At 43.8% G+C, this 14,713-nt stretch overlaps 1 protein-coding gene across 1 annotated transcript; it reads left to right on the top strand.

The window, feature by feature from the left end:
* The first annotated feature begins 11,918 nt into the window (after positions 1-11,918).
* On the top strand, positions 11,919-13,490 carry LOC147901206 (hydroxycinnamoyltransferase-like). The gene is made up of 2 exons (XM_087375372.1): positions 11,919-12,381; positions 12,473-13,490. Exons 1-2 carry the CDS (start codon positions 11,950-11,952, stop codon positions 13,358-13,360), a joined length of 1,320 nt encoding a protein of 439 aa, XP_087231498.1. The 5' UTR covers positions 11,919-11,949; the 3' UTR covers positions 13,361-13,490.
* Positions 13,491-14,713: the final 1,223 nt, after the last annotated feature.

The raw sequence follows: 14,713 nt of genomic DNA, 5'->3' as shown, positions 1-14,713 counted from the left end.
ATATTGGATTATGCCACAATAATCATCCATAGCTCCATTGGCTCCCTCAAAGCTAGCAATGATGCCACAATCTTGTGTGTTTCTCTTATTATCAATCTGTTGTGTTCAAAAATGCTTGCCCTCACACCATATAGCATTGAACATAGTACACTACACCAAGATAAAATCAATTAAATAAGCAATCTAAATTGTTGAAAGCTCCTAACTTATGCATAACATTCTATATACTGACCTTGCTCATGCATCCCCTAGCATACTCCCACTCTTCCATTGTGATATGCATCCCCTCGTCTCTCTCTGCTCTCTCCATTTCGTCAAGTAGCCAATCCACGTGAATATCCTTTGGAAGTTCTCTTAGATGCTGAGGGTATGGCACACGAGATCCGTGGTGTGTACGAAAGAGGGCCCTTTCTCCTTGTCTTCTTGCCTTTGCATCCTCATATCTTGTCACCCATATTTTCATCACATCACTATTAAGCATGCAATAGAGGTTGATATTATTAAGCAACTCTGTGTCTATTACTTTGCTGCGTCTTTTCCCTTGAGGCACAATAGAGGTCATCCTTAGGTCTTCATCATCTCTCCATAGTCATGGGAGAGAGCTATCCACATCAACAAGAAACTCAAAAATATATACAAGTGACTCTTGTACCAATCAACCCTTGGCCATGCTACATTCGAGTCTTGCATTTTGTCTCACGAAAACCTTCAAGGTCTTCATGAAGCGCTTGAGGAAGAACAACCATCGTGCATGTACAGTACCGCATATGGCAATCTCATCCACCAAATGCACTATGAGATGTAGTTGGCTTGTGAGAATAGAACATGGAAATGTCTCCTCCACTGACATAACTCAAGCATTCTCAAGCGTGGTGGGATCTATTTCCTTTAAGCTCACATACCTAGAAAGGAAAAAGTATGCAATATTAGCAATATGAACACCTTGCGTCTTGTAAAGTACCTCACAAGCTTGCCCATCTTGTAAATACAATATTCACATTTTGTATCCTGTAAAGTACCTCACAAGCTCACCCATCTTGTAAATACAATACTTCACGTCCTTCGATGCACTACGAGAAATGCTAGTAGGTAGTATGAAGTGAACACATGAGGAATGGTTGATTAGTTGCTTCTAATTCACTCAAATTTGGAAGGAAAAAGATTTCATGCACATAAAATACTTACTTGGAGCATCTTGTGCCAATCATGAGATTTCAAGCCATATAATTGTCTACACCTCTTTTCTTACTCTTTGTGAAGGCCCCCTTCAAACACCTCATGCATCCAGTGGGAGTATGAACTGTAGTGAGAGCTCGCTTCCCGCCACCATCTCTAGCTTTGATAACCTCCACGGTGCATGAGGTAAAAAGACACGTCCATTTGGCCTCTCTTGTGGCCAAGCTTCACACATCCTCCCTATGGTGCATAGATCCTCCCTTATGCCTGCGGAATCTCGTGTCCCATTTAAATGTTCCCAAATGGTAGACGCCACATTCTTGAAGATATGCATGGGATCAAGCAACTCGATTGATCTTGAGGTGGGACCAATATGGTAAACGATAAAAGATGGAGTATCTAAACAAAAGCTGGTGTTCACGAACAATCTTTATTTCCAGCCAATATAGCACACAATAGTTACAAACCCTTATCGGCTCATGCCAAGTGGTGGAGGAGTCATGGATCCGTCCCAAATTCTCATCCAATCTCTCACAGTGAGTGACTATGGGGGGACTTCATTCCAAGGGGCGACATATCTAGGATGATCAAGTGGGAGAAATCGATGGTGATTCTGATAGATGACATTATTCAATGCGTCTGCCCATGAGGCAACTAGCGAAGGACCATAAACAGGACATGCATGGTAACCCAATGTAGTCAGACTTGAACAATAGACGCAATTAAGAGTTCAAGGTGGGTTTAGGGTGCCACATTGATTGCCTACTCATAATTAAAAGTGCAATGCTTACTTGAACACTCGTCACATACTTTTAATGTCGCGCGACTTGCTTTCCTATTAACAGACACAGCTCCAAGCATCCACACTTATCTCCAAGCACCCACACTCATCTCCAAGCTTACACAATCATCCCCAAGCACATAAGAGAAGAGGGTGAACAAGGAGAAGAAGAAAGAGAAGCAGAGGGTGAACAAGGAAGAGAAGAAAGAGAAGCAACTTTGAAGAAGGACAAGAAGCTTCCATACCTCTATTCAAGGTAAGTCTCTTGACATTTGATCTTCTTTGGAAGTTGCTCTCTTTGGATTCATCCTTTGTCGTATGCAGGTCGAACACATGTTTTTTGTACTAGTGTGGTCGGACGCATGTCCTTTTCAAGTTCTTAGAAAAAGACGTCTGTCGGAGTGCATCTATAGACACGTCTAACAGCACGTCTATGGACGCGTCTGTCTTTTGGGAAAACAGACAGTTGTGCCTATAGACACGATGTTAGACATGTCTATAGACACGCTTCGACAATCTTAGCTGTTCTTCCCTTTCCCCTTCCTTTTCCTTCTCGTTTCCCTTTCTCCTTCCTTTTCCTTCTCTTTTCCCTCCCCCTTCCCCTTCCACTTCCGAAAATAAGTGATTGCATGAATGAAGAAAGGGATTGCATGAATGATGGAAAGGGATTGCATGATTGAAGAAAGGGATTGCATGAATGATGGAAAGGGAAAGCACGATTGTTGACTCTGTGCCAACATGAACTTATGTAGAAAGGGAAGGTGATACAACTTTGTGTTACAACTTCTAGAACCCATCCATGTTTTATGCAGTTCCACGGCGTAAAAAATGGGAAGCCAACATACACACTTTGGCTGAAGATCGAGTCATTAATTGGCCAATGATCGAACCCTACTCTGGTGTAGAATGGAATATCCAAGGCACCATGGTCCGAGCACTTCAGCAGCATGAACAAATAATGCGCGGCAACATTGATCGCTTCCTTTGCCAAAGTGCCATATTCTGTAAAACATTGGAATTCATTCTGGAGGTCCCATGTTACCTTGATTCCCATTTGCCTCCACTCAGCTTTAATCCCAATGAAAGGATTGATGCTCAGATTACAAGCCGGCTCTATCAAAGAGTAATCTTCTTAGAGGCACGCCACATATCTCTGTTCGAGCAAATGGTGGATACAGGCTACCTGGAAACTGCGCGAAAATTGTATGGTGCTAAGGCTTTATAGCAGGATCAACTGGCACGACACAAGTTCCACAGCCACTGGACTATAAACATGGCAACCCAGGTACGTGATCGCAATACGCCATAACCCGAGGACGGGTAATAAAATGGATCCGAAAGTATGTTGACTCTGTGCCAACATGAACTTATGTAAAAAGGGAAGGTGATACAACTTTGTGATACAACTTTGTGTTACAAACTTTGTGTTACAACTTCTAGATACAACTTTGTGATACAACTTTGTGTTACAACTTTGTGTTATAACTGTGTTACAACTTTGTGATACAACTTTGTGCAGAGAGAGAAGCTCTCCAACTTGTATAAATACCCCATAATGGAATGAAGCCCATACTCTTTGGGGCATTGTGTTGAGTCTACTTTGGTATTCCAAGCATTTGTCTCAAGTGTCCATGCTTCCTTGCACTCCACGTCCAAAAGCATGTCCTAACCTTGTAACTCCTCCTCCCCTCTCCTCCAACCTTGCAACCCACCCTCTCCCTCTCCTCCTCCTTCCTCCTCCTCCTCCCTCATCCTCCTCCCTCCTCCTCCTCCCTCCTCCTCCTCCTTCTCTCTCCTCCTCCTCCCTCCTCCTCCTCCCTCCTCTCTCTTCTTTCCTCCATGCTCTTACACCTTCTTCCTCTCCCACTCCTATGCTCCCCTAAACCCTTTGTTCCTAAACCCTTAAACTCCATGATCTACGAGGGAGACAAGTTCTCCACCATGTACTCTACCCTGATTCCTCTCCCACTCCTATGCTCCCCTAAACCCTTTGTTCCTAAACCCTTAAACTCCATGATCTACGAGGGAGACAAGTTCTCCACCATGTACTCTACCCTGACCTTGGAACCTCCTTCTAAACCCTGGAACCTCCTTCTGAACCTTGGATCCTCCTTCTAACCTTGGACTCCTTCTAAACCCTGGAACCTCCTTCTAAACCCTGGAACTCTTTCTAAACCTTGGAACCTCCTTCTGAACCCTCGAACCTCCTTCTAACCCTGGAACCTCCTTCTAGCCCTTAAACTCCTCCTAAAACCTACAACCCCCAATGAAGGCGAAAGCCTTCATTACCTCAACAAAGATGATTTACGTTCCTTTTACACATGCATGCACTTTGTTTGCTTACCACACTTAAGCCTATGTCTCTCACCGGAACACGACTCGAGGTCCTAAGCTACACATATACTACAACTGACAATCCTAATATATCTGTAGGTGAAAAAAAGCCTCAGAACCCTGCAAACTTAGAATACCCAGCTCTTCCTACGAAAGCAGTAGGAAAGAGCCAACAATGATTGAAGAAAGGGATTGCATTTGTGAGAAAATAAGGGATTGCGTTCTCTTTTTCTCTCCTTTCTCCTCTCTTCCTTCTCTTTTTCTCTCTTATCTCCTTTCTTTTTTCTCCTCTCTTTTCCTCTCTTTTTCTCTCTTATCTCCTCTCTTTCCTTCTCTTTTCATCTCTTTTCTCATCTCTTTCCTTCTCTCTTTTTCTCTCTTTCCCTCCTCTCTTTTCTCCTCTCTTTCCTCTCTTTTTCTCTCTTTTTTTCTCCTCTCTTTTCCTCTATTTTCCTCTCTTTTCTCCTCTCTTTCCTTCTCTCTATTTTCCTCTCTTTTATCCCCTCTTTCCTTCACCTTGTCTCTCTTTTTTCTTCTCTCTTTTATCCTCTCTTTCCTTCTCTTTTCGTGGTAATTTTCCTCTCTTATATCCTCTCTTTTTCTCTCCTTTTTTCTCCTCTCTTTTCCTCTATTTTCCTCTCTTTTCTCCTCTCTTTCCTTCTCTCTATTTTCCTCTCTTTTATCCCCTCTTTCCTTCACCTTGTCTCTCTTTTTCCTTCTCTCTTTTATCCTCTCTTTCCTTCTCTTTTTGTGGTAATTTTCCTCTCTTATCTCCTCTCTTTTTCTCTCCTTTTTTCTCCTCTCTTTTCCTCTATTTTCCTCTCTTTTCTCCTCTCTTTCCTTCTCTCTATTTTCCTCTCTTTTATCCCCTCTTTCCTTCACCTCTTTTTCCTTCTCTCTTTTATCCTCTCTTTCCTTCTCTTTTCGTGGTAATTTTCCTCTCTTATCTCCTCTCTTTCTTTCTCTTTTCGTCTCTTTTCTCATCTCTTTCCTTCTCTCTTTTTCTCTCTATCCCTCCTCTCTTTTCTCTCTTATCTCCTTTCTTTTTTCTCCTCTCTTTTCCTCTGTTTTCCTCTCTTTTCCCATGTGAAGCTTCAATAGCCTGACATTGAGCAAGCAGATACAGACTTCTGTCACTCTAATTCAAAGAATGCAGGAGTCTGTAAATGCTTGCTCAATGTCAGGCTGTCACTCTATTTTTTCTTTTGCATCTCGTGACAACGGCATGCTCGATGGTAATCTTTTCTTTTCTTCAGTTCATCATGTGGCCAGGATCTTCAGCCTCACCTGATCTTCGGGATGCCATATTTCGGGAGTTATATAACATTTTGGGGCACCTTCCCACTCCTGCGGAGTTATACACATACATGATGGGTACTACAAACACCCCCCAGGAGTCGGCAGTATAGACTCCAACCACCCCAATCCCACATCAACTGAGATTACCCCAGCAGAGTTGAGACAACCCAGCTGGCTATAGAGCCGAGCCCCTTCTCCCCCCTACGGTTAGGAGGTCCTTCTGCCTCGCACAGCCGTTGGCATACTCTCGTGCCATCGAGAGTTTCTTCTCCAACTATGAGTGGCTAGGGTACTCCCATGCAGTCGAGAGTTGCTTCTCTAGCTACGAGCGACGCTCGTACTAGCTCGACACGACAGGGCAGCAGACGTAGTAGTAGGGAGAGCGGTGGGGGATGCATGGCAGCCTGCTTTGGGGGGGGTAGTGATAAGGACGAGGATGATTCACATGATGCAGATGTGCTAGAGGGTAATGGTACGATTCACTATGACATCACTTAGACAGGAGGCATTTTGATGGATGCATGGGGGAAGGACATCTTGGCCTTCATGTGCTCTGTAATTGCTAACAACTATAGAGATTGCTTTATTCACTACAAAGACCATCCAAAAAAGTTGGCTGATGAGACCCTCGCTGTTGTTCGCTCTAGGTATCCCAATCCCCCCAATGTTCAGTTCACAGATAAATGGGCCAAGTCAAAGATTGTTACGATACTTAGCAATAAAAGATCTTCGCTTTAAGAGCCAGGCACTAGCCGAGATTGCTAGGATCAAGGGAGGTCAACCACCAAGGGGCTAGCCCCACACCGCTCACAAGCATGAGTGGAAGAAAGCAATGAAGGCAGCGAAGGCAGACCCTAGTCTGCAGCACATGGAAGCACGAAGGATCCAAATGGAGCAATATGGAAGCGTGCATTTTGGAGCAGGGGGTGTTGAATCATGGGAGGCTCAATTTGTAAGTATCGATCTCAAATTATACTTATGTAGTTTATTAGGAGGTTGTTTCTTTGTACTAACCCTTCCGCAAATTGTGTCATCTTGCAGCTTGACATCATGGGCAGGTACCCTACTCCTATAGAGACAGCCTACCACTGCCACCATCGCAGAGGAGATACATGGAGGCACTTCTATGATGACGGGTTGATTACTGAGGAGCAGTATATCCAGGCTACCAGAGCGCCCCCCCAGGTATTTGAAAGTAATTAAATAATGTCAATATTGTAAGTAAAGATTTGATTTTTCATACATTGATACATGTTGTTCCTCATTTACAGGACCTTGCAGCTGATCAAGAGGGAGAAGATGAGAAAGAAGGGAGCGAAGAAGGGGGCAAAGAAGGGAGCGAGGACGCGGAGAACTTAGATTAGTCGTAGAAGTAGTGCTAGCTACTCTTTTTTGTACTTAAGCCATTGGCTTAGCTTCATGTCTCCCTTGTATATACACTCCTCTTATTTTTTGTACTTGAAGCTACAGGACATGGCTTGGCTTTGTGCTATATGTACATACAAGCACTTTTGAGCTATGAATTAATATACACTCCTTTTATTTTTTTGGCTTTCAATTTCCTTGTGCAACGTTCTATCAATGAATGCCTTGTGAACTAAACGTTTTGGAGTTGTAATGTTTTATTCGGAATTGTAATCGTCGGCTATAGACGTGCTTGCAATCGTGCTAATTAAAATGCGGTTGGCTGTCAGAATTGAATTGCACAATGTGAAAATGGGATTCTTGTTAACTACATAGCATACACAACATACACAACATTCTGTTCAACCACACAAATTTCTGCTTTTATAAAAAAAAAAGATTTTATAGAGCATCTATAAGCACGTCTATAAACGCATTTATATACACGTCTCTCTGTAGAGCGTTTATAAATGCGTCTATATACGCGTCTGTCTATTTTTTTTAATTTCTAGCAAAGCGTCTATTTACACGTCTATGAGCGCATCTATAGGCGCGTCTGTCTGTTATATAGACTTGGGTTTGTAGACATGCCGATAGACATGCCTGTAAGTTTTTTTTTAAGTTAAGGAAACGCGTATGTGTGCGCATCTGTAGGTGCTTTGTCTTGTTGTGGAAATTGGTTCTCTTTTGTTTACCGAACCAACATGCTTCACAAAATTTTCCAAGAAACTGTTGCCTAGGAATTCTAATGGCCATATTCTGATTTCTTAGTTGAATCAAGCTTTTGAAATTGACATGTCCATATCTCTTGTGCCATACTGCGGAAAGTGGCATCGGTTGTTGTTGAGATGACATGGCATGTAAAATCTGGAACTAAAGCTAGCATTTTGAACAAGCATCCTTCCTTAATTGCTTCTCCTACTAGCTGATATCCTCTACATTTATCTCTAATAGTTCATTCGTCTCCATCAAAGATGACTTGATAGTTGTGTTCCGTCATTTGCCCAACTGACGAGCGGTTCGCGGCGGCTCTCCTTTCGTACCGATGAAATTTTTCATAGGGACAATGCCTTTCCCTTGAGCTAGATTCGGTGTATTATCTGCCATGTAGATAAAATTCTTCTGTCCTTCTAATGGTTTCATCTCTGTGAACCATTACTGATGTTTTGTCATGTGAGATGATGCACGGAACTGACGATCCTCCCATTTCGCAGTGTGCGAGTGGCGTATGTAGCGGTATAGCTTCCCTCCAAGGATCTTGATCTGCTTGATTGATTTGATAACTACATTTCCCTTAGAATTGTAATTTATGTCATGATACCCTGTTTCAATCTTCTGCGTATCATCACTTGCAAGAAGCATCATCTCTGTGAACCATTCCTGATGTTTTGTCATGTGAGATGATGCACCATCATCGATGTACCAAGGATTTTGATCTGCTTGATTGATTTGATAACTGCATTTCCCTTTGAATTGTAATCTATGTCAAGATACCCTGTTTCAATCTTCTGTGTATCCTCATTTGCAAGAAACATGTTCTCAGGTGCATTAGCATAATGAGTGTGACTTGATGCATTCCCTCTTCCTTGGAGTCTTCTTCTATTGGAATGATTTCCTCTTGGTTGCTGATGTTGATGCTGCTAACGATGATGCTATTCTTGACTTTGCTGATGACTTTGTTGTTGATGATGACCACTTCACTGAATGCTCTACCTCTGCCTCTGCTTCTATCTAAAGTTGTGAATGCTTGATCATTAGAATGACCTTTGCGTTCATGAATGGATTGCGTCCTGAGTTCTTCACCAAGTAACACTGACTGTAGCTCTTCCTGTGTTGGAATTTGCCGTTGAATGGCAATACTCTAGATTAGATTCTTAGATCCCTCTCTTAGTCCATTTAGGATGACTTGAACCATCTCTTTGGGATTCATGGTATCTCGTGTTACTGCGAGTTTATTATTGTAATCCTTGATTTTGAGTACGTAAGTATGACCAATTTCATAGGTTCGTTTGTGAGTTGTGGTGATGATAATGAATCATTGATTATGCCACAAGGTGATTTTTCTTGCTCTTGTAATAAGTTGCAACTCTTAAAGGAGCTTTGTTGTTTCCAACTTGTAGTGCTGCTCATTGGTCAATGTGGGAGGATCGCGATTCTTGGCTTATAGCGTGTTCACGTAGCGATCAAATATTGGGTGATGCAAACGAGTTTTGCTCAATTCCATTCTTTGATTGGAAGGTTTGGATGATGCTGATAATTTAGATAGTTGCAACTTTGCTGATGCAGGAGGAGCTTCGAAAAAACTTTTCTCCCAATAAGTTTATCATGTTGAAAGCCTCGAGACTATTTAGCATCGGTTCTTTGAGTGAAAAGAGCATAGAAATGAATGAAGAAGCAGATATCAAGGGACAAGTAAGTTGCACGTCGAGATGAGGTTTCTCAACACAAAGATATGTTGAATAGTCTATAGATTGAAGAATGCAAAGGTTACCCCAACAAAGCTTCCTACCTTGTGTACAACTAGCAGGCTCTGGGGATGGAGTAGAGGACTTAGACGAGTTTAGAGCAACAGTTACATCTTCCCTTCATGATTAAGGCGATGTTATCGATCTGACAAAGACATCTATATTTCTATCTCTATCTCTATATCTTTTAAGGAGAGGGTGGCTTGGGGCAGCCTCGCGGAGCTTCAGGGTTGAGGGGTCGAGGAGAGTCGTTGGATGGAGCAAGGTGGAGGAGAGTCCTTGGATCGGAGGTTCAGCAAAGGCACGGAGGCAGCGTGGCAAAGGCCCATGAGAGGAACGTTGCACCACGTGGCGACATTCAAGGGCGAGGGATTCACGGCGGCTGCAGATTGTTAGAGGTGGCACGTTGTCTTGGGAGGTAACGCAGCACCTGGGACGAAGCAAATGACGACTGCCACAGCCATTAGACTGGCAGGCCTATGAATGGGTGGTGCCAGTGTCAGAGACGAGTAGTCTGTACCTTTCAAGAGAGAGATTACAGAGTCGAACTAAGCAAGGGCTGCAATGCGGACATGTGGCAGAAGTCAAACGCCGCGACAGAGCAGAGCATAGTAGATGGCAAATCGCGCACAAACTTGATGACGTGGCAAAGCAAGAAAAAGTTGACATGGCGCAAAGCAGACAGACTACATGTAGCGCAAGCACATTACACGATGAAGACACGACATGTGGCATGTGCATGTAGGGCATAGATCAATGATGTGGCACGGTAGACAAAGCAGACGTGGCGCGGTGGACAACTCGCAATGATGTGGCAGGGAGAACATGGGTATATGGGTATATTATAATATAATATATAAAGATAGACATAAATAAATATTATATTATAAATATAAATATAGATATATAAACAAATATTTTATAGACATAATTATTATATTATAAATGCAAATATAAATATAGATATATAAATATACATAAGAGAGAGAGATTCACGAAACTCTCCAAAAAGGATCTCCAATGATTACTAATCGCTCCAATGATCCCGAGCTTTACATAAGGCTTTTTGACAGCCATGAAAGCTTGGGCTTGATCTTTCATGGATTAAAGGAATTGTGCAGGTTTAGGGGATGATTGCCGCTATCAAAGAACAAAAGGAAAAAGGAAGGAGCCAGACAGGCAAGTGACAAAAAGTGAGGGAAGTAGATGCAACAATTAGGGAAGAGTCCATGCAAGAGAGGATGAGAGGCAAGCCCATTCAAGCTTATAGTTTAATTGACTTTAATGGGAGAGCTTTGTGTTGCCAGGTTACAACGAATTTGATTTAGCCTTGGATGAGTGGAGAAGGAAGTAGAACATAGGTAAAGCATGATCACCTAAGCAGCTTCCAACAGCAACTTGAAGCATGTGCACTAGAGCTGGATGCCAAGTCACCATCAATAATTTTCGATGATGCATACCTTAACATGGCTATTAAGATCTTTCATAAATTGGAGGATTCATAAATACAGTTCGTCATCGTTTGCCCTTAAAATTATGCGCATATATTAGATGATCTCTAAAGTTTCAATGCAGCTATAAGTTGATTCTTTTTCTAACCAAGGCTCTCCAATGTCTATGTGCAAGAGGAGATTTATGATGTGAGAGATCTATTAAACAAGCAAAAGCTTAGGGACATCCATTCTAATGCTTGGACCCTAGGTGAGAAATATAAGATCTACCCATTTGATGATCCTATGTAGGTAGACCGCTGAACTCATTTTGTTCCTTGAAATTAAACATAACCTTAGATCCCAACCTTAACACCAATTTCAAGGTAACCTTTGATCCCAACTAATGGAGGCAAGCTTCAATCCCATCGTAGACGAGTCATGTAGCTCGTACCTCTTAAGGTGAAGTGCGGACAAATGAGTAGGATTCATACGGTGGACTCACAATTGGGTGAAGCATTTGTTGGCCCTACAAGGGTCCTAAGCGATGGACAGATTAGTTTTTTGCTAATCAGGCCCATCCCACTTCTTTCAGTTCATTTGGTCAACTTGACCACTTTAAATTCTGGTTTAGTGGTTGTTTAAGGCTTTCTAATGTGTTGTTAGGGTCAAGTTTTTGCCCTCTTGTGGAGGTTTTAAATGCTTTTGTCTTTTATTGGGTATTTCTCTCTAGAGATGGAGGCTCTCTTTGTCTCTTGCATGACACCACTTTTGCCAAAATAGCCACGTCCCCACTTTTATTTAATACTCCGTCCCACTTTTATTTAATGGTCCATCCACCAGCCCCATCTTTCACCTCTTAACTCTAGTCTCTTTCACTCACATACCTAGAGTACAAGATCAACATGATCTTTTTCAAGTACACATGTCATTGATCCATTGAGGCAATCCACTCTACCAATCACATAATTTCTCTTAGCATTATATGGCACCACATTTCTCAACACCCCCAAGCCATTTCTAATCTTGAACTCGGAATTCATGCTCTCCTTCAGTTCTAATGGAAGAACCCGCCCTCTCTCTCGTGGAACACGCCTTGATCCCTCCCGCCTCGCCTTCCCCTCAACATACCCTTTTCCTTTCAGCTTTCGATCTCATTCTATCTCGCGCTCCCTACAATCGTAGAATTCTCTTTTTCCGGATCAGCCGCGAAGACTACCCTTCTGTGATCCAGAACCTCAAGCGGAGCCTCTCTACGGTTTTGGTTGATTTTTACCCCCTTGCAGGTCGGCTGAATGAAGGAGTAAGCGGGAGACTTGAAGTTCTCTGCAATGACCTCGGCGCCGAGTTCGTTGAGGCTACTGTCGATGGGGTATCCTTCAGCGACTGGGAGGATGACAACTTCGAGATGAGGCCATTCTTCGAGAGCCTTACTCGATGGGCAACGTTTACATCCGAGGACTTATTTTTGGCGCCTCTGTTATCGATTCAGGTGAGAGGCAGTATTTCACAAGACCTTAGACGACTTTGATGTTCAGGCTGACATTGAGAGGAGTCTCTTATGGAGAATCCATCCCTCGCAGGTCACGCGGTTCAAATGTGGAAGCATTGCTCTGGGGATTGCACACAGCCACGTTTTGGCAGATGGGCACTCGCTATGGCACTTCATGACATCGTGGGCAGAGTGCGGAAGGGGTGAAAGCGTGTCTCTGAGTCCTGTACATACGCGAACTCTGATGAAGGTGGACAACCCATGTGAAGACAAGGCCGGGATGGACTTGGAAGAGATTGAGGCAGAGAGCAGTGAGCAGGTGAAGGAGGGCATTGCAAAGGCGCAGAGGGTCTTCTCTTTCACCAAAGAGATGATGCGTCGGTTGAAGGAGAGAGCCGGAGGCCGTTTCAGCTCTTATGAGGTTTTGGTTGCCCATATATGGAAGTGCGCTACAAGAGCCCGGGAACACCAGAGGGACAAGAGAGTGGGCTTCCTTAACGCATTGAACATGAGGAGGAGGATGGATCCACCTTTGCCGGACGGGTATTTCGGCAACGTGCTCCAGATGGGGATGGCAGTCATCAGTGCAGGAGAGCTCCAAGATGAGGACCTTGCCACCACGGCTGCTCGCATGCATGCATCAATCACCTCTTGCACTAGCGTCACCATGGAGAGATTCCTTCATTGGCTAGAGCTCCATGGATTTGATGAACTCTACAATCGAGTTTCTCTCAATAATTCTCGTATGCGCGTCTCTAGCTCACCAAAATTCCCCGTCTATCGTACAAACTTCGGTTGGGGGACACCCCTCGCTGTTCGATCAGCTATCGTGGAGGAGCTGGGTAAGATCGTGCTGTACCCGGGCCCTGAGGGCCTTGGCAGCATAGATGTGTGTATGGCACTCCCTACGCTTGTTATGCATAGGCTCACATGTGATCCTACTTTCATACATGAGCTCTCGTCGTCGACGCTCACGTAAATGCTCTTGTGTCGAAGAAATCCTATTTGACAACTACTTTGAAATTATACAATGTTTAACTACTATAATTTGAATGTCGAAGGTAATTTTTTTGGCAAGCAATAAGTGCCCCTAACATTCACAAAATCATATGAATTGATTAGTTGGAGGATGGTCTAACGGCGAAGTTCTATCGAGCATTCTGAAGCCTTTTGGACAACGATCTGGCTGAGATGGCCACTGTAGCAGCTGCGAGAGGAACCCTCACGGAAGATGTCAACGCAGGGCTGGTGAAGCCATTTTCGAAGCGGCAGAATCGGTTGAAAGGGGGTGACTGGAGACCGATTACAATGCTCAATTCATCATACAAAATCATCGCCAAAGCGTTGGCCATAAGGATTAGAGATGTGTGTCCACAGGTGGTGGACAGTGAGCAGAACAGCTTCGTCCGAGGGTGCAACATCTTCGAAAATATCCTCAACGCGGTGTCATCCCATCGACTATGCAAGGTTCACCAGACTTAAGATCCTGGTATTCGGCATTGATATGGACAACGCGTATGAGTCTGGTGGGATTTCATTCTAGAGGTCCTATCCAGGTTGAGGTTCGCAAAAGAATTCATAGGGATGGTGAGCAGTCTGTTTGGCAATGCCAGTGCAGTGCTATGCATAAACAGAGGGGCGATAGGCAGGTTGGATCTGAAAAGGTTGGTTCGCCAAGGCTGCCCACTGGCACCCCTCCTCTTTGCCTTATGCACAGTGCCTGTTCTTCATATGCTCAAAACGGAGCAAAGTGCAGGTAACTTGAGAGGGGTGCCTCTAGGAGACACCTTTGCATCTAGATGTTCGCTGATGACACAATTTCCATCACGGTGGAAGACCTGAATAGCGTGAAGTGCCTGTTCGAGATTATGGAGGTGTTCTGTCAAGCCTCAGTGTCAAAATGCAGCTGGCCAAGACGTTCCTGCTCAGGTCCTGCTGTGATAGGCTGCCAGACTGGATCAAGGACCTGGGAGTAAACATTATTCCTAGGGGTCAAGTTGTAAGATATCCGGGCACTCCTCATGGGCTAGATGTCAACCTTAGACAAAGGTTCGAATGGTTCATGGACAGACTTAGGGCGAAGCTTAAACGATGGCATGGTATATGCCTAGGCTGGAATGCCCACTTCCTTGTAGTGCAGCACATGCTCTCCGCCTCTGTCATTTACGTGGCTTCATCTGGAACGTCACTAAGTCCCAATGGCTCGAGGTTGAAAGACTCTTCAGAGGGTTCCTATGGGCATAGTATATAGGATATCGGGAGGAGGAGAATGCACTTCATCCCTCGGGAGGAGATGAAAATCCCGAAAACCCTTGGTGGCTTGGGCCTACCT

The sequence above is a fragment of the Dipteris shenzhenensis genome, chromosome 6 (assembly GCF_047967505.1).
Source record: "Dipteris shenzhenensis isolate YYH24624 ecotype China chromosome 6, Dip_SZ_1.0, whole genome shotgun sequence".
Lineage (NCBI taxonomy): Eukaryota > Viridiplantae > Streptophyta > Polypodiopsida > Gleicheniales > Dipteridaceae > Dipteris > Dipteris shenzhenensis.
This window is presented reverse-complemented; position numbering and strand designations above follow the sequence as displayed.